Source organism: Limulus polyphemus, unplaced genomic scaffold (genome assembly GCF_000517525.1).
Source record: "Limulus polyphemus unplaced genomic scaffold, Limulus_polyphemus-2.1.2 Scaffold98, whole genome shotgun sequence".
NCBI lineage: Eukaryota > Metazoa > Arthropoda > Merostomata > Xiphosura > Limulidae > Limulus > Limulus polyphemus.
The window spans coordinates 201,553-228,158 of record NW_013665708.1 but is presented as its reverse complement, the minus strand read 5'-3'; the positions used below and the strand labels follow the sequence as shown (position 1 = coordinate 228,158).

At 35.5% G+C, this 26,606-nt stretch overlaps 1 protein-coding gene across 1 annotated transcript in view; it reads left to right on the top strand.

Annotated features, from left to right (window-relative positions):
• The first annotated feature begins 4,455 nt into the window (after window positions 1-4,455).
• LOC106469609 (BTB/POZ domain-containing protein kctd15-like) overlaps window positions 4,456-26,606 on the top strand; it is a 57,743-nt gene continuing 35,592 nt past the window's right edge. Inside the window, exon 1 of the mRNA XM_022398971.1 lies at window positions 4,456-4,845. Coding sequence (XP_022254679.1) covers window positions 4,709-4,845 — 137 coding nt within the window. The 5' untranslated portion in view covers window positions 4,456-4,708. The remainder of the gene's footprint in view (window positions 4,846-26,606) is intronic.

Here is a 26,606-nt window from a genome sequence, read left to right as displayed (position 1 = left end):
TGATACCATTTTTTCTACTACTATATATATATTATCAAGGAGTGGTCATGCTATCTTGACTTCTGATAATCTGTTCTTACAACATTTGATTTCCAAATCATGTAACGTCTCCATTCTGTATTAAAGCCACGGGCACAAGCCTGATGAAGTGATTAAACAACTTAGAACTTTTCCTCGAACGCTTAGAACTGGAAAGGTCCATTTCAAAACATATTCCATAACTAGCTGGAGTACCCGTCCTCTGGAGGGAATTTATGTAAATTCATGAGTAATGAAAGGTTATCTTAGGACATGAAAAGTTGCTTCCCTTAAATGAAATTGTAACAAACGCCCATAAAAACAGCAAAATACAAAATGTGAAACCGCAACTTTGCATGTATCTCCGCATGGACCCGATGAACATTTATACCAAATTTGCTGAAGATTCATTTACAGGGGTCGAAGTAGTGGTAAAAAAACACACCTAAAAACCGCAAAATGCAAAATTGAAAATGTGTATGTACCCCCGCATGGATCTAATGAACCTCATAGACATACAACAAACTGTACTCTTATATTTATATAGATGCTTGAAATGAACGATACTTTTGTAATCCTCACGCTCGTGACTACCACCAATCTTACCCTTAACAGAATCTAGAAATTAACACAGACTCTAGATGTGTAGGCATTTGTATAAATATAATTGAAACTGTAATATAACACAGTAAGTAGCGCGTGCAAAGATGCTGCTGATTGTGTTATCCTAAAAGCCACTTCCTCTTGAATTATAAATAACGTTAGGAAGTAGTTCCACTACAGGCCTACAGTTTTAATAGTTTCTTTCAAATATTAGGTGATTCAACATCTCGTGTGGACTAACTAACAAGACACGCTGCGCCCTCTCTACCCATATGGTGACAAAGTTAGGCACAATTCGTTCATGCTGTATACTGATACCTTATATTTAAACACCTCGCTTATTATACATATGTACATAATATCCAGCTGAATTATTTTAAAATAAACACTTACTCTGTTTTGGTTGCAGGTTAGTTATTAACAAGGCCGTACCGTGGGTAGTGCGAGCTGTACGTTCGCGCAGGGCGCCATCAAACATCGGTACGGCACTGGTTATTAAGATGTATTCAATGGTAAGATAGAATTTGGCGTTTCTGAATCAAATAACTTCGCTTTGATTTCAAGTTCATTAGGTATTTACATAATAGTGATCCTATTCAAATTAATTGAATTACTTCAGATTGCATTTAAGGTGATTATGTACAATTAATTGTTATTTTGGGTTTGTCTTAATATAAATCTTTTTTATATTTACGTTACTCCCATATTACCTTCTCCGTTTTCGGCATACTTATTTTCAATGAAACTTAATTAGCCTTAGCCTTATTACGTTAATATATAAATATATGATGTTTAGGTTCATTACAATTAGGTTGTCTAAAGCTTAGGTAAATATGTTCAAGTTGATTACTAGAAAAATTGATTAAACTAAAGCTGATTAAATCTGGGTTTCAACAAGATCACGATACTATGGATATTCTTGTCACAGAATTATTAACTTTGAGTTTGAGGCAAGTGTGTAATACATTACATCTTCGTAACCACATTATAGAAAAAAATAACCTTTTGCACTAGATTTTATATTTCTTTTATTTTAGTTAAGTAAAAAAATACCAGGTTAGTGAATATAAAAAAATATATATATATATAACCTGGACGTACACTGCCTTACAACACAACACGACCATTCATAATGCTTAAATCAGTATTTATCCTAACTGAGGACTGTCCGCGCATAGCCGTCTCCAATGTTTGAAGGCAGCCAGTTAACAGTACCCATTGCCAACACTTGTGCTACTCTTATTGGATCGAATACTGGGAACTGACCATCACTCTTACAGTGAACCCATGGTTCCTCAAAGTACTAAACACGTATTACAGAAATGGGTCGCGAACCATGAATCTTCTAATTCACAGCCTAGACACGCTAACCGTAAAGCCACGCCCAGCTCAAGCAGAAATTACACACATTCGACTCGCAATCTGAGGGTTGCGGGTTCGAATCCTCGTCCCACCAAACATGCTCGCCCTTTCAGTCATGGGGGCGTTATAATGTGATGGTCAATCTCACTTTTCGTTGGTAAAAGAGTAGCCCAAGAGTTGGCGGTGGGTGGTGATGACTAGCTGCCTTACACTGCTAAATTAGGGACGGCTAGCGCAGATAGCCCTCGTGTAGCGTTGCGCAAAATTCAAAACAAGCAAACAAATCTTCAAGTATTTTTCGGAGTATATTCTATTTTCCATCGTGCAGGTTTTAAACTTTGGGTCAACTAAGTGATAGCAGGACTGTACAGTTTTCTGAAATAATGTAAACGAATTTTCAATGCTTCTGGTGACTCTTTTAAAGGTGAGTTTTCAAAGAAGCCTTTCTTGTCTCCCAACGCGTCTTCCTCACTGACCTTCTCTTCTAGGTTGTTGACTCACTAATAATACCACTGTAGGTTCCTTACTGCAGTATTAGTTTGTTTATGTTTGTTTGTTTTTTAAATTTCGCGCAAAGCTACACGAGGGCTATCTGCGCTAGCAGTGTAATTTAGCAGTGTAAGACTAGAGGGAAGGCAGCTAGTCATCACCACCCACCGCCAACTCTTGGGCTACTCTTTTACCAACGAATAGTGGGATTGACCGTTACATTATAACGCCCCCACAGCTGAAAGGGCGAGCATGTTTGGTGTGACAGGGATTCGAACCCGCGACCCTCAGATTGGGAGTCGAGTGCCTTAACCACCTGGCCATGCCGGGCTGCAGTATTAGTGTTACAACATTTATCCAATGATTTGCAAATGCATTTCATTATTTAAGGTTTATTAATTTGTGATTCATGAAGAAATAAAAGTGATATCAAAGAAAATCAACAAACAGAGGAACATTATTGACCACTTGTAACTTTTGGTGTATTAGATATAGTTATGGTAAAAAAAAATATTTGCATCAAAATAACTAATTTTATTCTGGTTTCTCTCAATGATAACCATCTTTAAATCTTTTAATCCAAGATGATCTGACGATCTATAACACGTCCTGACTTGATCCTGAAGACATCAAGTTATGGAAATATATTTTCACTCCTTGGAGTCACAGTTCCACGGACCCTAAGATGATATGTAGATCTATAATTTGTTCTCTACAATTTCCTGGCTTGATCTTCAATATACTTTCGTTTCTGGAGACATGTCAAGCCAGATACATTTACTTTTTCGTCATCAGTATTGAATTACGTTTAAAAGAAGATGGCTACTGTCACTGGGGTCATAGCCCTTACATTCTTGAAAGTGCATTTGCAGAATGTCACATTCAATTGTGGCACTGAATGGAAAATGACGGAACCATCTGGGATTTCTTTATACCTTAGTAATCGTCAGAACAATGCACATTAATGTAATACAGAAATCATGTATGCATCAAGTTTATCAAGAATTGATTTACTTTTTGCATTTCTTACTCAAGACAGAAGGATTGCGGATTGGTCGTAAAAAGACAAGAAAGTGCAATATAGGGATTCTCTGTCTTGCAAATAACTGATCTCAATCTCTTTCATCAACATTTCTTTTTTTAAGTGACACTAAGTAAATAATTTTATAAGTTTATGTTTTTATGTGCACTCCTATTTAGCAGTCATAGTTCTTTTCGAAATTTCCCAAGAAGCTGCAGTGTGTAGGTATATCGACAGTTTAAGACCCCAGGATACACAGCTGTTTTCATTTCATCAGCTTCTCCGGTAATGAGATGCAACCGGGAAAAAAGAGAAATTCTGAAAGGAAAAATTTTGCCCGAGGCTTTAGCTTTGTGTGAATTCACAATCTTCTGTGCTTGGCGCCCTTAAGATTCCAGAATCGAATGTGCTCCTGTATGTATGTGTGTTTGCGTCGTCTCCAGTGTCACCAGGGGCAACGGAGGGTACACTAACTCGACTTGCTGCAGGCATTTTCAGGCTCAGCAGAGAAACTGGGTTTGGTTGAGCTGGTATTTAACCTCAGGGGCATCAATAAAGTTTGTTAGGATGTTAAAAAAAGCATCAAAAGTAGGCGTCGGGTATATATTTTCTGGCTTGGTAATTCTAAGCCAATGATACTTTCGGGATTGGTAATTCTAAGCCAATGATACTTTCGGGATTGAAATAAATCGTCAAAGTCGGGTGTTGTGGCGGGTTGGATTTAAAAGTGTGAACCACACATGATCAAGTATCGATTCGGGTAGTCTTACAGTAACGAAGTCGAAACAAAAGCCACTTTATAGAAACGGGCTATCATGAAAAGATGCTGGCTCTACCTCTTATAAGCACGTGGTGATCCAGGTGCTATACTGAGCGCGTGCGGTTGTGGCCAAGTAGGACCGCCTGCCGCGCATCCATCGATCCTCGTCCAGTAGCCCGAGGCTGTCTTAACTAACTGCCAACTTTACAGGGTTCGGCCTTGGTTTGCTGCAGGGCGAGTACTGGCGCTAACAAAGAGAGAGAAAGAAAAAAAATAGGGCTTTAATGGCTGGCGGCCAACCAGCCTAACAGCCCTGCCTGCCTGCCATGACGCAGACTGCCCCTGGTCATGATTAACCCTAGCAGCCTGTAAGGACTCCTCTAGCAAGGAGAGCTGTATCGGACCCAGCCGTGTCAGTGTTGGCTTGTTCTTCGGTAGTGCGTCGACGACAAACTATGGCAGCCCGCGGTGCAGAAACGCGCTCATTACCCGCGAAGGTCTCTCCGGTTCCGCCGCGCCCGAGCCTAAGTCCTTCCGCTGCAGCTGTTCTCGAATCTGCCGCTGCCTACGCGGACAGATTGGCATTAGCACGGTAAGAATTTTAAAGTCATTGTTTCTTAAAATTGACTCTTTTTTTTCAGTAGTTGTGTTTAGTAAAGCTGCAATAATAAGCATATTTTGATTTTTAATTGCAACGAAATCTCTCAAAGATGCTGAAAATATTCAAGCGCATTTATTTAGCTTCTATACATTACAACATTTGATCTTAGTTTTCCAAACTTAACATGAATGAATACTTGTCTAATCCGAGGCTGCATGAAACTATATTTTTTTACATCATGATTTGATTAAAATTGTCATTTGATTTCATAACACTAAAGTAAAACATAGATACTAACTGACAAAATCATTACGTGGTCATCAGTTCAAACTGTAGCCACTTCTTGTGGTTCCCTCCCTAGCTTTATATGGGGACTTGCTTCAGCTTGAATGTGTTATAATAGCACATTTTATTTTCACGAGATTTTTCACAAGTGATATATATATATATATGCAGTATATTTTAAAACAACATAGGTCGTTCTTCAAATGGACACAAATAGTATTTGTATTGTATTCTCCCCTTTCACCTAAACATTTTTATTTTATCCACTTGACCCCAGAGGCTTAGCGGTAAGCCTGAAGGCTTATAGCGCTAAAAACCGCTTTTCGATACCCGTGGTGGGCACAGAACGGATAGCCGAATGTGTAGCTTTGTACTTAACAAACAAGTTTATCCACTCATTATATAATTCTATCTTAAGAAACTTTTATCTGTTGGTTTCTCAAAACAGAGTATGGAGATGAGTATATATATATATATATATATTAACTTAAAAGCCCCCCAGTGGCACAGTGGTATGTCTGCGGACTTACAACGCTAGAATCCGGGTTTCGATACCCGTGGTGGGCAGAGCACAGATAGTCCATTGTGTAGCTTTGTGCTTAATTAAAAACAATTAACTTAAAAATTGCATAAGTGTACTTTGTGGTATTCATGTTATATGTTCCAAGTTAGTGTATATGTAACTCTATAAGGTAGCATTTTAATGGAATCAACAGACTCTGTCACTTTTTTATACTTAAAATGCCCATAAATACTTATTGGCACCTAAGTCTGAAAACTCGTTATCATAAACTGCGAGGTATGTTTGATTTTCGAAACTTAATCCGATTACAAAAATAGAAATACTACTTTGAAATTACACGAAAAATGATGACATTGATATTGTGATAGTAATTGTAATTTAGTTCGTTATAAATGTCTACAATTACACCACTGATGAAAGTACATTCTGATAATCTGTTGTTTAATTTTGATTATTTAAATATTCAAGCAGTTAGTGTTTAACGTGCTATTAATAATATGGTATGCTAAGGTTCTCATCTGCTAGAAACCATGAGCTCTTCTGCTAATCAAGTCTTCGTAATAACCCTAAGCCAGTCAATTAAAGGCTGCTATAAAATAACTATAGACGAAACTTTTCAGCTCGGTGTTTGCTTGTTTGTGTTAGAATTTTCTCGCAAGACTATACAAAAGGCTATCCACGATGGCTGTTTCTAGACTAGAGAGAAGACAGCCAATCAACAGCATCCACTGTTAAATCTTGGGTACTCTAATCGAACAGTGTGATTTGATCGTCACTTTTATAGTGCATCCGTAGCCCCTCAAATGCGGAGCGAGTTTTTGTGACAACGGGATGATTCCTCGGATTCAAAGTCCGAACACGATAATAATCTTAAGCCACGCCTGATCCTGTTAAATCATGATCACGTGATTCTACAAGACAATACTTTTTTGATGGTTCGTGTAATAAAGGACTACTATTTTCAATTTTTGTTTGTTTGAATTTATGCACAAAGCTACACAATGGGCTATCTGTGCTCTGCCCACAACGGGTATCGAAACCCGGTTTCTAGCGTTGAAAGTCCGCAGACATACCGCTGTGGCACTGGGGGGGGGGCTATTTTCAATTTCAAGAACTCGTGCTTAAAGACAGATTCGGCGATTTGATCCTTTGTAGTAGAAAAGGAACGGCGATGACTCGCGTGTCAAAAATGGTTGGATGCTTCTGTTATCTATTTCTATGTCCCTGACTGTTCTTCTTTAAATTTAGACATAATTGACTCTAAGAGATAAATAAAAATGTGAGAATACTAGTGTATAGCAAAAGTTTTCCTTCATAAGTGCTATTCTCTAAAATCAGCTTATCTGATAAGATGGTGTGTATCTGAGGACAACACAAATTCTCAAAGGATTCGATCTGATGAATATCTAATAAAGAATAAAAGTCGTTACTCTTTTTTTTTTATTATTCAATTTACATAACCTCAGTTGGTCAAATAATTTAAAAGATTTTTCGATGTTCTATTTCATTTCTGGCGAGTTTACAGACTAAATTCCACGGCTTGATTACCCGCGGTGTACAGAGCGCAGTTAGCCCAGTGTGTGGCTTTTTGCTAAAACAAACAAGTCAAATTGAAATAAATGCTATATAAGTCCATGGCACGCAAAATATGAAATACGCGTAGTGTCTAATACTTTTAAAACATTATTCTGCTTTTATAAGAAATATTAGTTACTCTGTACGGTGTTTGAATTAACAGTGGTCTTTAGTAATCATTTTAATGTACAAAGGTTTAGATTTTAAAACGAAAAGATATGTGGTTAATTCTCATTTACACATTGACTTTTCAGTTCAACTAAAACTTGCTACCGTACTATTTAATTAAATTTTATACAGGACTATTTTTCAAAATATTATCTATACTTATAAGCCTGTTATTGAATATTTGAACCTAATTAACTATTTCTTAACTTTAACGAAAGTTCATAATTATCATCATTTCGACAAGTTCAGTTCATAGATATATATTATTGTACAATAGTAAATTTCACTCCATAAAATTTAACTTGTACTTGTCTAAATTATGGTAGTTTGTTTGTTTTGAATTTCGCGCAAAGCTACACGAGGCCTATCTGCGCTAGCCGTCCCTAATTTAGCAGTGTAAGACTAGAGGGAAGGCAGCTAGTCATCACCACCCATCGCCAACTCTTGGGCTACTCTTTTACCAACGAATAGTGGGATTGACAGTCACATTATAACGCCCCCACAGCTGAAAGGGCGAGCATGTTTGGTGTGACAGGGATTCGAACCCGCGACCCTCAGATTGCCTTAACCACCTGGCCATGCCGGGCGAATCAAGTAATAATTCCCTGTTCCAAAATATTGTTGGCTAAGCCAGTCGTTTCCAACTTAGGATTCGCGAAAACCTTAAACATTAAAAAGTCAATAAACCCACACCTCAAAATTGGAAGGTTGGTTTGTTTGTTTGTTTTAGAGCAAAGCCACATTGGGTTATCCGCTGTTGTCCACCCCTGTCCCACCGGGGGACAATAGGAAGGCAGTCTCGGTGAGTTACCAGCATATTCCACTATCCACCACTCGATGTTTGCATATAGTTCTCTCACCATTGAATCATTTCTTTTAATTTACCTTTTTATTGTCTCGCGATGGGCCAGCGGTAAGTATCAGGACTAAGAAACGCTAAAATCCAGGGTTCGGGTCCACGCGTTGGACAGAGTGAAGGCAGCTAATTGTGTAGCTTTGCACTAAAAACTAGCAATAACAGCTTTTTTTATTAACATAAACCACTCCGAAGTTGTTGTTTTTAAAACAAATTATATGCCGCTGACTCAACGTTCTGACTGGGGGATTGTGGCATAAAAAAAGGTGGGAACCGCTGTCCACAATACCGTAAAGTATTCAGTTAGTAATGCAAGACAATAATCTTGAAAAGGTAAAAAATACATAACCATCATGCTTTCAACTATAGTTTCACTTCTGTCTCGTTTACAAAATAATAGTTGAATTACTTTAAAGTTTTGAATGTACTCTTTTATTATTATTAGTACAAGAAATCAAACTTTATAACGTTCAGTTTATATCGGAAAATGTTTTAGGACTATGATGATTTCCAGATACATGTCTTTCTCACTTCACATTTATGTATACATATATAGTTTTTTTTCTTGATATATATTTTAATGTGGAATATATGATTGGACTGACGGGTCTGTCTTGTTACAAACAATCTACGCGAATGAACGTGAAATACGGGTTTATGGGAATCCAACAGTGAGAGAAATGCAGAAAACAGATGTGTTTTTTTTTCTGCTGGGTCCTGTGTAAAATTACAGGATTTTATAGCATTTTATACGCAAAACGTTTCTGCATCAAATACGAACTTAATTTGTGTTTCGGACTACCTTGAAAATATCCTTGAATACGAACATTACACCATTTCGTTCATAGTAACGTTGTGGTTCATAATGCTAGAAGTAAAATGTACCCAGCGATGTCATGCTTCCTACCAAAACAGAAAGTCCTTCCCAGGACTTCCCTGAGAGGTGGCCGCAGATTATTAACCAAAACCTAGGATACAAATTAAGTAGTATTTTTTATATAGTAATAAAAAGATAATGAAGTAATAATTAAACTTACGTCATCATACAGGCCATTACCCGTGACGACGATTGTACTTAAATACGTCAATATAATTTTGATACGCGGTGTCATTACGATCATACCGAACATGTTTTATGTGATCATGTTAATATACATTATACTTGATAAAAGTTGTTACACTGTGTAATAACATTTCCGACACATAAGCTACAAATCTAAGAAATGACATTCTGTTCTTATCAGGGCGACAGAACGAATGTTTTAAAATTTCGTTTCTAACAAGTATTCTAATATGAGTGTCATGTTGTTGAGATAGATTTGACAATTAAAACTCAAACAAGTCGTGGGAACGACGATGCGAGACAGAATTGTTTAATAATATCAGCGCTTTACATTAAATGTTTTCTATTTTGTGAATCGGATTCATGACCCTTTAACCGTCAGACTGCGGAGGTTTTCAGGAGCAGTCAGAGCGTGAGAAAGGCTGTTGGTAAATAGGTCATGAAACACAACGTGAAAAGAAGGCCTCGTGACAGCCTCGAAATGTGATGTTTTAAAGACTTGTGTCGCCCCTTGTTAAATAATACGCACTGAATCTGTACGAAGCAAAGCGTGACTAGCTGATAATTTATTATTAACAGCATGTTTACAGTTCTAAACTAAACTTGTTATGACTACAGACAATTAGTGTTTCTTAGCTTTAGCCTGAGGACTTTTCTTTCTAATTGTCATTATTGCTCTTGATTTTATAGTATAAAGCTAATGAGAAGTAATGCGGCTTCGTAGGCAGTTTTAGGATTAACGCTTTTTAACTAAATGTCAGTAAAGTACCGAACGTTAATGTATAACCGGAAGCGAATATATCATACTAATTAAGAAAATGCAAGAAAGAAACCGACTGTAGTAGAGAGCTGGATAGTGTTTTGATGTAAATATTTCATATATTAAGTAAGCGTACTACGGCGTAGATATGTATCGATCGAAAATCACATCGTACACTGAGGCGTAAGAGGCTACGGTGTTTATTTTCCTTGAGGTTACAACAGGAAAATAAACGTTGATTATTTATAAGTTTTGGTTTTGAGTAGATTGTGATTGATACTATATCGATGTGTCTTGTTGATTAAAATGGATCTAAATTAAAGGCGAGTTCCAAATACTAATAAAAACCGCGTGACGCTTATTAGAGATGGACAAGGGTGCAATTAATATACGACACGGTACACATGATTTTTTTTATCTTAAATCGTTGAATTTGATGTCATTTACTGCTTCAGTAAATAATAATGTTTCATCTATTTTCATAGTAATCTCTCAAGAAGAATACGTGATTTTATGAATATTATTATAATAATTTGTATCGTAAAAAGTTTCTTTTTTGTCTTACTTATAAACGAAAATCTGAAAGGGACGACTAATTAAAATTAGTATTTCACACCACTGAGTGATTATATCGTAAAAATCGATGTGCGTTTTGCGTGGAATAGTTTTTTCTAGCAAACTTTATGTGACACATTTCCTCAAAACATGTGACATTTTAAAAATGTATATTATGACCGTTGAATAGAGTATATTATCTCGGAATGGAGTTTTTAAATTGTATACTAATAAAATGGGGATCATTTGAGTATTTTAATTATGTACATCGTGTATAAGCATCATTAGTATTCTTTCCATGATGATATATACGTTAAACATATCATGCAGCTTATATTTAATTGATGTTTTATTAACGGTTTGACGACAGTAATATTTTCTATTCTTCAGACCTTTATGGCTCACCTTTAGCGATCATATTTACTATGCTCTTAAGTAACTGGCCTTCACTTGCGAATCAATTATAAGGGATAAAATATTCTAACAGATTTAAAAAAAAAACACATCGTAGAAAATATTACGGGCATTAAAATAATTGCAATGAAAATTTCAAAAATATAATTGTTGTTTCAAAAATCCTAACCCTTCTTGCGTAAGTTTGTCTCCAGATATGCGTTTTCCTGTGTTATTTAACTTCTTGTTTTCCCTAAGATAAGTATTACAATTTATATTTCTTTAGGCACATGATAATTCGTTAAGCCTTATTAAGAAATGCGCGTTCCTTACGTATAGTAATCGTATCTTCTCAGTTTCAGTATTCAAGAAAGAAAAATTATTCTGAAATAAACCAGTTAGGGACCAGTAAAATGAGATAACTCCTATTCTTGGATAGATGAATGGTAGTTGGATTTGTTTTGAATTTTGCGCAAAGCTACACGAAGGTTATCAGCGCTAGCAGTCCCTAATTTAGCAGTGACAAACTAGAAGGAAGACAGATATTCAACACCACCCACCGCCAACTCTTGGTCTACTCTTTTACCAACGAATAGTAGTATTGACCGTCATGTTATAACGTTCCCACGGATGAAAGTTTGAGCATGTTCAGTGAGGGGTATTCGAATCCACGACCCCCAGATTGCGAATCGAGCGCTTTAACCACCAGGCCATATCAAGCCGCTGAGTGGAAGAGCACTGTTCTTGTTAGGTAGGGGTTCAGGGTTCAAGTCCCGGTCAGGAAGTTACTTTTCGTTTGTCGCTTTTGCATGTAAAATGTGAAAAAATAGATTATGCACAAAATGCAAAGCCATAAGATCTATGTCTTGAAAGTATAATGCTCAGCATAAATCTTTAACCATAACTTTTAAAAAGTTATACTTATGTAGGCCGTGCACGGCCGTATAAACGTAATTCTAAATCATGTTTAATGCAACATTTTGAAATCTGATTGAATGATTATGTAAGAGACAAGAGAGTACAAATCTATATGAAACTTGTTGCCAACACGATATAATCTTGTGTATTTGAAGACTTGGAACAAATGTAATTTCCGAAAGGCTTGCTTGATATAAAAATTCTGGACAATTTTGTTTTTTTGCTTCTAAATAAGCCAAAGCTACACAATGGGCTATCTGTGCTCTGCCCATCACGGGTATCGAAGCCCGGTTTCTAGCGTAGTAAGTCAGCAGACATACCGCTGTGCCACTGGGTGGCAATTCAGGATAAACAGAGGAACTTTGACAAACTGATTAAAAGAAAAATCATCGTAGAAATCACAATTGTTTGACTAAAATACATAAGTCTTTTCCAATAGAACAGTCTTTAAGCCAATGGGTCATGTGCATTAAAAAATACATAAGTTTTAATAATACTACACAGAAATATCAATAACGCGACTACTAGAACTGGTAGATTTTAATTAAGACTGATATGCAATATAGAATCAATTAATACGTTATATTTTTCTGAGTGAATAATAAATAGTCACACTGGCAGTTATAAATGTCTCTAGCTTCCTGTAATAGGAGTATAACTACTGTTATGCCTTTTAAAATAAATATATATATAAATACGATAGCCAACTGGCAAGTCTATTTAATATTAACTTCCGATCAAAGCAGGCTTAGGTCAAAAATAAAAATCTACGTGGTAATGAATATAGCTCATTAAATATACTGTTCTTTTGTTCCTATTTATAAATATTAGAATGCAAAGTTTAATTAATTAGGTATCCTGTCTGTTAGCATGGCCTGGTGGTTAGGGCGCTCGACTCGCAACCTGGGGGGTCGCAATTCAAATCCTCTTTGCTGAATATGCTCGCCCTTTCAGCCGTGCGGTCGTTATAATGTGCGGTAAATCCCACTATTTGTTGGTAAAAGAGTAGCCTAAGAGTTCGGCCAACTTAGGAGGCTTAGGTTAGTTCTAAGTCCATAACTAAACTAACAAGCAGAATAATCTATAACAGTAATTAAAATTAAAAACAATAAAAATAAATGTATTAAACATTTTAACTACTACCATTAATGAAAGTAATTTTAAAGAAAGAATAGAGTTTATCTTGTGGATCAGACGAACACTAGCTGTTGGCTTCAAGTTGAACAGTTTAACATCAGTATAACTCTGCATTTGTTAAAAGAAAATCTATTCAGTTAAAGTGTAATTTCTATCCTGAATAATTTGTGCGTTGTTTTTAAGTAAATTATTACACCATCTTTTCTTTTGCGTTATGTTTTTCTGCCTTTATCAAACAACCTCCAACTCATCTTTTTGAGTAAATTCTGAGACTAGACACTATATGCTATGTAATATCGGATAGTTCAACAAAACTATGGGTTTTCCACGAAACACCATGTTTGATGAAGCCCTCGGGTGAGAAGGATGCCGCTTTCAAAGTACTTGTAGCTCTTGATCCTTGCTTTTGTGAGTGTCACGGCTTTTAAAAGAATTAGATAGGATAGAAGCACTGGTTGATAAAACCCCACCAGGGAACAATGTGGAAAAAAACAACAACTAAATGTATGACCACGTGTAAGTCTAATCTTACTTTTAAAAGAACGTGGAGATGCGTTAGAAAGTAATGCTACTGTTCAAGGCTTCTTTCATTTCTGTTAAATCTTCTTTTTCTCGCGAAATATTCGAGATTTGTGTTTTGGGTAATCATTTTTATCATTACATAAGGCATACAGCTACCAAGAATTTATTCACTAATGTCTAAGTCCTTAAAGAATTGAACCATGGAAACGGCTGGATGACTTCGCTTTCATTGGAAGAGAACCACAGTGATTAGGATTCTTTTGACGCACACCTCTCTCATTACTGTGTGTATATGTATACATGTATATATATAATTAATTAACAAACAATATGATTCTAAGGATATATTAACATTTAAACCATTTTCTATTAGTATCTCATATTTCTTATCTACGTAATGTTTTGGGCTCAGTCAAATTAAAAAAAAAGGTAGTATTAAAAATTGTATATATTATAAGTCACTGAAACGTTGTGGTAGTATTAACAATTGTATATATTATAAGTCACTGAAACGTTGTGGTAGTTGATAAGATTTATCATACTTTTCTTTCAGATCGTTGCTAAAGACGAAATTAGATCAGTTTGAAAAGTTGAATAACAGTATTTTGACATTTCTATGATTCATTATTAAAAAATGAAATAAATCAGGGTATCAGTTCTTTTAGAAAGTCAAGTCGATCTTTGCCCTCTAAGGTCATTGAGTAAAAAATGTGGACTTTGTCAATTTTCTATATTTCCTTTAGATTACTCAGACAGTAGAATTAGAAACTATTCTACATTAGTCCTAAATGTTTTGCAGAGATGGAAATTCATTTATGTGAAGTTGGACTGGTCTTTTTCTTACAGTCCTTATATTTTAACTTTGCATGCTTGCATTAATTGCAGAATCAAAAGTTTGAATACCTTTAGAAATCAACTAATTATATCCATGTATTAATAAAACAAGACTTGTTAATGAAGACTTGTATTAAAGGTACTTATTAATTTACCCCTCAGTGGCATAGCGGCAGGTCTGAAGGTCTATAACGCTAAAAACCGGGTTTTGGTACCCGTATTGCTTAATTACAAACTACAAAAAAAAACTTATTAATTTCATCAAAGAAGAACAATTGAACATTCAGTTTCAGTGGTAAAATTATTTTACGAAAATATAAAGAAACCTAATAGAAAAATTTGTTAAGAAAACTCTTAACAATGCAGCTTATTCCATTCATTGTAATTATCAAAAATGATTGCTGTGCGTTTGGTAAAAGGTGGATGACACTTAATCATTAGTTACATGGTATCAGGTCTTTAGTTATTCAATTGCTATTAGCCATTATAAGTTTTATGTGTAAGTTCTGTTTTTAGTCAGTAACTATAGACAAATACCACAGGTTTCTGAGATCTTTATAAGGTAGAACTGGTATTATAATATGTATGAATATAATTGTACTACAGTACACAAGAATGAAATGTTTTCTTATTAAATGTTAACTTTTTTTCGCGAAGTTAATAATACCTACTACATTATGCTACCCAGAGGCACAGCGGCATGTCTGCGGACTTATACCACCGGAAACCGGGTTTCGATACCCATGGTAGACAGAACACAGATAACCCATTTTGTACCTTTGTGCTTAACTACACACAAAATCCTACGTTATTTTGGCCGGGTGTGGCCCAGTGGTTACTTTGCCGAACTGTGAATATGAAGATCCGTGGTTCGTGTCCAGCTGCCGCAAAACATACGCTCCGCACTTTGAAGCCGTGGGTACGCTATAAGAATGTTAGTCAAATTCCACTATTCCATTAGAGATATTCAAGAGTTGGCGGTGGATGCTGTTGAATAACTGCCTTCCTACTAGTTTATGAACTCGAAATTAGGGACGACTAGTGTGGCTATACTTTATGTAACTTTGCGCAAATTTCAGAAAAAAAAGCAAACAAACAAATCCACGATATTTTAATTACGCTTGTGAGAGTGTGCGATTGTCTTAGCCACTAAAATGCACCCTCCGTTGACTCAGTGGTATGTTTACGAGCTTATAACGCTAAAAATCGGGGCTTAAACCTTCCGGTTGGCACAGCATTGACAGCCCATTGTGTATGTAGCTTTGCGATTAACAACAAAACAAATAAACATGCCGCTAAACGATTTTTTTCTCGATCGAGATCGGGAAGGAGGTTTTTAGCAAGCCCCTTATTTGAAGTTCATATATGTAGAAGTGCGTAACAAGTTTATCTGAACCTGACACTTCGTACGAGTGCATGTTTTTTTCAGATTACAATGAAGTTAATTAAAAAGGTTCTTTATGGGTGTTGAAAAAATACTGCATTGAAAAATACCATTTCGTTAATTTAGCCACTATCGGGTCTATACTCCGTTACACAAGCTGCTCTGCTCGACTGAGCTGGCATAATTTTCAAACTCTATATTTATTCTGTCACCATATCAACTTCAGTGCAAAAATGTTTAATTTCCTACTCATATCAATTGCTCTGTAGGTGTATGTTTAGTAAAAAAAATATTTATTTTTTAAAAATAGCATAAAAGGCAAAGCTCATTTTCATTTATTTTGATACTAGCTGACATATATATTCAACGCATAGGTGCCTTAGGGGGTTATATAGAGGGGGGGGGGTTCAGGTACAAATACCGATCCTCTGTATCACTCCCTAGGAAGCCCTGAAGATACATGCCAGGTTTGGTGACAAGGGGTCAAGCGGTTCGCCAGTTATAGGCGGGAACACACATACCTACGAACAATGATTTAGATATCTTCACCTTCTGAATAAACATTGACCATGCTTCTTTTAAATAGTTAACGTGCTGTATATAGGCAGGTTCGAGGTTCGAGACGCAATATGTTGCTGAAAAAATGCTTTGCACTTTCAGTTGTTACAATTTTTGTTACTCTCCCACGATTAACAGTTCTAAATTAGCTTTAAGGCTGACCGTTCAGCCCACGAGTCAAGAAAGATGTTGTTTCTGTTGAAAGTCCCATGTACAGCTTATACGCCGTTTCGTTTTTCAAAACTAAATAAGATATTCAAGATTTACGTCTAAGTATAACTAATAGACAGTATAACTGTTTGTTTTTGTTGCTGATGGATAGATAAAAAAAACCATAAAACAAAAAAGAACCAAAAATATGTCGTGCATTCTTTGCGGATTTTTATATTATTTTTATAAATCTGATTCCAGAGTTAATTTTATCACAGTTATATTAGTTATTGGCTGAACGTAATAACAAAGTAACTGTCATACACAAAGGTGCCTCCCAGTGGCACAGCGATATATCTGCGGACTTACAACGCTAAAATCCTGGTTTCGATACCCGTGGTGGGCAGAGCACAGACAGCCCATTGTGTAGCTTTGTGCTTAATTACAAACAATACAATACACACAAAGGGCTGGGGTTTTACAATAATAATTTTGTAGAACAGGAGAGATGTTTGACAGTAATTACGGTTTAAAATTAAGGACAGTTAACGTAAATAGCCCATGCGCGAAAATCTGAAACAAGTTGTTTAGAATACAAGCCCTATTTTAGCTGTTAGAGAGTCACAACTAAGTATGACTAATATATAAGAATAGAATGGTTCTATTCTACATAACACATCAACATCACCACTTGGAAATAAGAACAAATCCATGGTGAACAGTATATTCAATCCCTCCAAAAACACGTGAGCTAAGAAAAAAAAATCAGAATTTCTGCTTTAGTTCCAACAGTATATGATATCTCTTAAAACAAGGCATTTCGCGCATTTTAGTGTGTAACATCAAGCCAAGACACTTACACGGTAACCATTATTTAACTAGACCTTTAAAGGGAAAAAACTCCTACAGGGAAGTAATATGCAGGTCAGGATATTGCCGATATTATACACATTATCAAGTAGATTATATGTGATTGAAAGTGTGTTTATCTTTAAAGTTGACAATGTGCGAGAAAGAACCGGAAGCAGCAGTGGCACCGGATGACACTCTAGTTCTGAGCTGAGCTATGCGAAATGAACTCTGGTGACCGGGTGAGGGGGAGGAGGTTATTTTGTATTTTTATTAATTGATGTTATTTTTTTTTTCATTCATCGCTGATGTGGCATGCTTTCAAGAATAAATATTTATTTTCAACTTATAAAGACGAAGGTAACTGTCCCAGCTTCGTAGACGAAAACTGAATTGATTATCTCATGCTGCTACCTTTAGGATTAGTATATATTTTAAAATTTGCGAGTGATCAGCTGGCTATGACCACTAGGTGCTCGCTTTGCTCAGTCCAACGTTCGCTACCACACTTGGCATACTTACTGCTTGTTAGAGTTGTTTCCTTCAGCGGCGAATAATATCGAAGTACAGGTTGTCTTGAAACCATTTTAAAGCAAATATTAAATATTTCATAATCAAACTTTGCAAAGTATGCACACTGACCTTTCCTCTCCAATTCATACTAACAAAAAATTAATACTTGCATTATTTTTTATCACTGGACAAAGATTGGAGCTACTAAAACTTTAGAAATTTTCCGGAAAACTCTATGTGGCTTTAGAATCAAAAGTATACAAAGCTGGTAAATGAAAATTTGTAGACCTGTTCTAGAGGTACATAATATTCAAGATAAAACAAAACATTTTTAATTACGGAGAAGAGTAATAAGCATGCATATTTTATGCACAATAAGCAAAACATGTAAACAGAAATGACTATAGTGGCTTTGTTTGATATTTGTTCTACCTAATTCATCTAGTCATTTTAACAGAGAAGTGGCTAAACTACGTCAAATTATTTTTGTGTTGATTTTTGTTACACAGATACAAAATTGTAAACTCTTTCATAAAGAAAACGGCTTTGAAGTTCAACTTTGCACCTAGATTTAGCTCTTAGGTATTGTTCCCTTTGTTTGTAATTAAGCACAAAGCTACACAATGGGTTATCAGTGCTCTGCCCACCACGGGTATCGAAACCCGAATTCTAGCGTTGTAAGTCCGCAGACATACCGCTGTGCCACTGGGGACTTCCCTTTGTTATAAGATACTTTTGAAATAAGCAAACATGTTTCATAGTTCATAACTTTTTACTGTCCAGCTACTACACAAATAGTTGTTAAATATGAATATATTTAATGTTAATATAATGATTACAGCGACACACGTACACTCGACAAAATCTTTCCACTCTTCACTACGGTCTTCAAAGGCATTTTGAACAACAATTATCAGAGTTATTTTATTTATTTATTTTGACTTGATAGATTTTTTTACCGAAAAAGCAAAAAACATTTAGTCTGTTATTAGTTTAAATTTAGCATTACTTTCTCCACGCAAACAGTTGGATAAAACTACATAGTTCTTCTCATGCCCTCGGCCCGGCATGGCCAGGTGGTTAGGGCGCTCGACTCGCAATCTGCGGGTCGCGAGTTCGAATCCCCGTCCCACTAAACATGTTCGCCCTTTCAGCCATGGGGGTGATGGTAAATCCCACTATTCGTTGGTAAAAGAGTAGCCCAAGAGTTGGCGGTGGGTGGTGATGACTAGCTGCCTTCCCTCTAGTCTTACACTGCTAAACTAGGGACGGCGAAATTCAAAACAAACAAACTCATGCCCCCTAGTGGCACAGCGGTATGTCTGCGGACTTACAACGCTAGAATCCGGGTTTCGATACCTGTGGTGGGCAGAGCACAGATAGCCTATTGTGTAGCTTTGTGCTTAATTACAAACAAAAAAATTTGTTTAGCATTACTTTCTCCACGCAAACTGTTGGAGAAAACTATATAGTTCTGCTCGTTTGTTTGTAAAGTCACAATAAGAACTAAAACCGTTGTTAAATAAGACATTTCGCACAGCCTTGAATAAAAACCCTAAAGCCAGAATGGAGGTCGGAGTCAAAAGACCAAAAAGTTAATGAATAGGACTTCAACGATAACTATAACACCGTGTTATATTTTACATATGTTTAAGTATATACTTTTCATTTCGAGATATCTCTATTGAGGCCATTTTAAACCTGAGCATACAAGAAGCTGAAAACAGTTTTACTACGTCTCTTGAGAATGGTAAGTTTCCCCTGTTGAAGCTAGTTGTGTTTTTTTGTATGATTTGTTAATTCTTTAATCACCTGTGCATTGTTATGCCGGTATTTTACAGCTATTTTTGTGTGTAAATTTGCACAGTATTTCTCCTTCTGTAGCAATATCCTTAGCACAATCGTAACGTACTCAACAGCGAGCTGCCCTGTTTATCAGTACACGTACAGACCAGGGAAGCGGTATACTTTAAATTTAATATCACATTCCAGCCAGAATAAGTCCTTAATAACAACGATTTATAAGCTAAGGATGAAATTTTATTGATGGTGGAATATACTAGATGTTTCGATAGTAAAAACCATTTATATTTTGATTTACGCAAATAAATACGCTTCCGAAGGCCGTGGCTGTTTGTTCACACCTACACATTTCTAGTCAGTTCGATACAGTACGATTTGTGCTTAAACTGAGAGATTCAAATGACAATATGCCTACCACTTAATACACAATAAGATGCAAAACAGTTATTAATAAGATTTAACATTTTGTATAACTGTGACGTACACATAAGCTTCAATTAAGTAATGAGTAGCTAATAACCGGTTTATTGTTAAAACTTGCATGAATGTTTATTTTAACATAACTTATTCACTAACGAGCTCTCGTCATAACACGTGCAGATTTATGTGTGCGCGTGTGTATAAGAAAGGTGAATTATGAACAGATATGTATCCCTCCAATCACAAATAGACTAGGACTAACAGAAATTTCACTTGCTAATTTCGTATCTTAATTTCTTCGCCAAGACACAAACTCAGTTTTAAAGAATTGAGTTTAAACAATTGAACTGACTAACAGTAACACAGATAAACTGAATAAATCTTGCGTTGATTACTCGTTAATTGACAAACTCTCTACATCACTCTAGCCTAACTTGTTTTTCATATATATCGCTGAAATTGTTTCCTAAACTTTGGAGAAAGTTCCAGACATTAAGGCTATGTTTACCACGTTATGTTAAACTTCCTTGCAGCTTAACAAACTTCGAGAAACATCTAGAGTAAAAAATCATAAGGTACGACAATACATATATATATATATTCATTATGTATTGTACATTAAAAAAGGTTTCTTTGTTTGTTGTTAAGCGCAAAGATACTCAATGGGCTATTTGTGATAATATGTCCACTACGGGTAATGAAACCCAGATTTTAGCGTCGTAAGTTTGATGAAGTTCAGCTGAGCTACTGGGGCCTAAAAGGAAAGAATAAATTCAAATTCGCACCGAAAAAAAAAGAAACGCTTTAGAATCCTACGACGTCTCTGAGAAAGACGAAGCTTCCCCGGGAAGTGCACACGTAGAAACTAACTTAAACTTATTGCTGAAGATGTGATCGTAAGAAACAAAAACTACCGAAAATAACTTTTAATTTACACACTTATGATGATTCAAAAATAAATACCAGACAACAGCCATATAGTTCTTACGTTAGGTGCTCAGAAAGTGCTATAAAATTTTAATACAAACATTACGGCAGTATAAATACATATGTTAGTTAATCTTTACAAAAAATGTTTAATCTAATTTTTGCCAGTCTATCTTCCAACCGATCTTTATTTTTTTGCATCTGTGTTGCAGATTATTTTTTCTATACGTTTACCACTCGTTTTCTCTCCCATACGGCCCCTCGATGGTTCAGCGGCATGCCTCACAGCTTACAACACTAAAATTGTGGTTTCGATACTCGCTGTGGCCAGAGCTCATTGTGTAGCTTTGGGCTTAACTACATGCAAACAAACAAAACAAAATCCTCCACGAGAGCATAGTGAAAACATTCGTTTCTCTCCTTTTCTATTTGTCTATCATTGGATCTTTCCATCAACAGGCAGGAGTGGTCTAGTGGTTAACATGCTAGACTGAAGATCCAAGGATCCATGGTTTGCGATCCGATGATGCAAAAGAAAAACAACAACAGAAAAAACAGCACTTCGTACTTTGAGGCTGTGAATGATTTAAATAATGACGCTCAAATCCCATTATCCGGTCGGACAAGAGTAGCCCAAGAGTTGAGGGTGGGCGCAGGTGACTAGTTGATTTCCCTCTAGTGAAGCTAGTCCGTCATTTAAAAATTTGGAAGACCACAAAAACACACACACACACAAAAAGAAGTGTTGTAATTTAAGAAACAAAGATAGTGATAAAATCCATTTTTCAGAGAATCCGAGAAAGAAACAAAACAACAACCGAAATTAAATCAACCAGAGAAATGAAGTGTAATTTCTCCGTCAAAAAGTATCTTTATTTCAAGACTTCCAATATTTGGTGTCATGATTCAACTTGGAACGATAACATCTTAAAGCAACTGGATCCACAAAGTTCTATTTAAATGCTCTATTACGTTAAAGGCAGCTGTTTCAAAACATTTTACTCAGTTTATCAAAACGATCGATATCTTGTGACGAAAAATATTTTAGAGATATTATTTCGGGTTATAAAGTATTGAAATCACCTTTAAATAATTTGATTTTATTGTTTTAGATCACAGCTACATAATGGGCTATCTGCGCTTTGTCTACCACGCAGAATCGAACCCTGGTTTTTACATTATAAGTATACAAACCTACCGCTGAACAGCTGTGAGACGAAACAAAACAAATTATACTTTTGCAACAGATTTTAACAAACATATTATCATAACCTAGTTGAAAAGATATTAGTAGCTCAGCAGTATCATCTAAACCTGATGGATTAGGTGACATGACAACTATATTACTCTAGTTAATAAAGTTGTATCTTTATTTTTACCTAAAACGTTTTAAACAGCTAAACAATTAACTAATTAGGTAAAAAATATACATGTGTATTTATAAAACATACCTTTATATACTTCTTTAAAATTATAATTACGTGTGTGCATCAATACAGAGAGATTAGATCTGTCTTCTTCGGGAGGTGAACGTAAATTCACTTTTGAAGCAGAAATCTCTTCCTTCTAAAAACGCTTGAGTCATTGCTCAATCAGTGTTCAATGTCATCAAGATATAACCACAGCTGCACAAGTTACATCCATCCTATGCCTGTATCCAGCGGCAGAGAATTTTTGTATACACATAAAAGAAAGTAAACTGTCGTTTTATATCTTGTTGATTTATTCTAATAAGTTCTTCGGTGGATCAGCGGTCAGTTTACGAACTTACAACGCTAAAATCCGGGGTTATATTACCTGCGGAGGAAAGAGCGCAGGTAACTAATTGTGCAGCTCTGCGCCAAAACAACAACGAAAGCATATGTTCTGTAAAGTTTACTGTTTTTATTTGTATCCTTTGCACTAATATGTATTCACAGATCAATGGATCTGTGTCTAATAGGATATGTGAGGATATATAACTTACCCTATATTTGAGGATATATATATCACTTACCCGTATATGTGATGATACATAACTTACCCGTATACCTTAGTTTTGATTAGGTTTTCTTGAAGAGAAGTGCAGTGGCGTCATGACCATAGGCCACGGGTGGGCACGGACTCCCAAATGCTTTCCATATACTGTTTTAATAATTATAAATCCATATATAAATACTTGTTTAAATATGTTCAAAATATTTGTGTCCTGGAAACCGATCAGTTGATCGAAGCAGCAATGAACATTTAATAATATGAAAACTAAAAGACATCCCACTTAGTGTTTGTATGATTGTTATTATTAACACGCCACAACAAATCTCTATTTTGACTCAGAACTGTTACCTAGAATTACATTTGATGGAGTCAAAATAGGGATTTGTAGTTTTAAAAAAAATAATATCTACAGTTTCTCCAGCCTTGTTTGTTTACTTTTTACGATCCCTATTTGCAAACTTTTAAATTCCCAATTTTTTTATTTATCTTGTTTATTGGCTTTTTTCATGCCCAACTATAGGCAAAGGAGTACTTGATATAGTAATTAACTTTTACATTACACATGGCTAGAAGCTAGCTGACACAGTTCATGATGATTTACTGTAGCTATTGACTGTGCGATCGCGTTAATTCGAGATGTGAAATGTTAATCTGTAGCTGGAGATTGTCATGGAGATTTTTTGGAAAATATAGTAAATATTTATAGTTTCTGTGTAACCAAATTCTATATATATAATGCATAGCAATGGGCAAATATATGCCTAGACTAAGACATCGTTTTAAATAAACTTTCGTGTCTTTTAAGGTAATTATTTTACGAATGTGTGTAATGAAATTTAATATTATATGTATTGATTTTTTTTTACTCCTTCACTTCATACATAATATAGCGGTTGGCTCCCTCACGACACCGATTATATAGTGTACAAAGCTTTGAGCATCGACATATTACAGTCATCTAATGTTCATTTATTACTGGCTGGTAATTCATGTTTCACCCTGTATGAAATGTTTATAAGAAAACTAACTTCAAGAGATAATGATAACATCGTTCACGCTAGAATTATGATGTTTTTAGTTTATATAAAATATAGAATTAATAAATCGATTTTCAATACCTCTACTACCTCTACAGTACCTTATTTAGTATTCTACAAAAGGTTTGGGTGCAATATCCCAAGCCGTTTATGTTGTAAGCTGGCAAGAGGATAATAATAAAGGTAAGAAGCAGAATGACAAACAGACAGTTTTGAGCGGATTTTCTTTTCCTTGTAAGTCTAACATGCGTGCTTTTTTGTGAATTTTTATATGTGTACAGCCTTAGCAGTCAATAGTAAAGGTTTTCAAGTGTTGTTTGAATCGAATCTTTACTGTTTAAGGTGCTTTATGTCCAAACATTCTATTAGGGTTCTGTGTAATTCCTTGTGTTCCCTATTATGAACCACTATAGTGGTTCATGATAGGTGCATGATGCTACTGGAGTAGTGAATGTATAGACTGAAGAAATACAATAGAATTTTTATAAACTCAACTATGTGTAAAATAGTGATAAATTTAAATGTATTTAAGAAGCTTAATACATTGTCTAATTGGGTTGTAACAAGTTGTTAGTGCCTCATTGTAGGTCTGAAGGTTAGATTTTTCAGAAATATTTAGTGGCTTACTACGATGTAATTATTTATTATAAAAACGGCCTTTTGCACAGAAGTATTAGTGTAGGTAATATAGGTTTCAATATGTGCACTTTAATTTACTTTTCTGAATATGATAGAGAGAGCAGTCCTCCAGTGGCTCAGCTAAAATTGCTAAAAATCGGATTTCGATACCCGTGGTGGGCACTGCACAGGTAGAACATTGTGTAATTTTATGCTCAACAACAAACAAAATGAGAAAGAACAGAAATAAAAAGCATGCAGGTAGTCCAAACAGTTGATGCTGTAGAAAGGAGTGACATGTGTGTGTAATGGGTGTTCATAATCGACCAATTAGAGCTCTAGTTTTTTGGTAGACAACGGATTGAGTAAGTTTATTAAGTAAATTTAATGGGAGAGAACAGAAATAAAATTCACGGTTAATAAATAAAAAAACATACAGGTAGTCCAAACAGTTGACACTCTAGAAAGGAGTAACATGTAGCGGTCTAGTTAAGCACAAAGCTGCACAATGGGCTATCTGTGCTCTGCCCACCATGGGTATCGAAACTCGGTTTCTATAGCGGTGTAAGTCCGCAGACATGCCGCTGTGCCACTGGGCGGATAGAGGTCTAGTCTATTTTTGTTGCATATGAAGTTTTTCTTTGTTATTAAGCCCAAAGCTACACAAAAGGCTATCTTTGTTGTACCTACTGTTGGTATCGAAACCCGATTTTTATGTTATAAGCCCTCAGAGTTATCGCGTCGTATGCGAACTTTAAGGAAATTCAGTAGTGATAGTTGCCATGGTTAGTAGTATAAACTACTGTTTCTCAACCTTTTCCAATATCATTCACCCCTATAAGTTTTTCACAACAGCTCACTCACCCCAGTTCGTAAAAAGACGAAAAAGTACTAAATTATAATGCAGAATTATTTATTATGTCTTAAATATACATCAAGCTACAACTAGAATAAATACAACAAAAATAAATGTATTTATCAAACTACAACTAGAATATATAATAATAACTAATGAATTTTTGGCTCTTGAATTTGTTGTATAATTGATAATACTCATTTCCCCCCATCATTATCATTCACCCTGATTTTGATCTCATTAACCCCTGGGTGAACCATTCACCTAGTTGACAAGCACTGGTCTGTCTACATGATCACATAAGTCTGGTTAGGCTTAAATATATATATATATCATGGTTCCGGTTTCCCGGACAATCTCTATTTTTTACTGCCGACCCTAAAAATATATTTTGTCTTTTTGTAGAATAAAAAATACCAGTGGTAAAGCGGCATGTCTGTGGATTTACAACGCTAGAAACGTGGTGTGTAGCATTGTGCTTAACTACAAACAAACAAACACACAAACAAAAGCAGGAGAAAACAAATTACACTTCAATTTAGGAATTTATGGCTTAAAACAAAAATCCACATACACACGTATATATATAGAAATTTGTTCCTAATTTTATTTTAGAAATTTTTCTCAGAACTTCCTTGAAGACTTGCAGCATATTAGCAATAGAAACGTGGGCTATAAAGTAATCAGTAATTAGCATCTAGTCCTAGCGAAGAAAAAAAAAGGGGGTTAGTAAGTAACTAATATTTAGACTTAGTTGATCATAAAGGCTATTAAACTGGACAAAGATTGGTATATGATCACTACAACCTTACCGAACTACTTATAGTGGCTATTAAACTGGAGAAAAATTGGTATGTGATTATTACAACCTTACCGAACTACTTATAGTGGCTATTAAATTGGACAAAGATTGGTATGTGATTATTACAACCTTACCGAACTACTTATAGTGGCTATTAAACTGGAGAAAAATTGGTATGTGATTATTACAACCTTACCGAAATACTTATAATGGCTATTAAACTGGACAAAGATTGGTATATGATCACTACAACCTTACCGAACTACTTA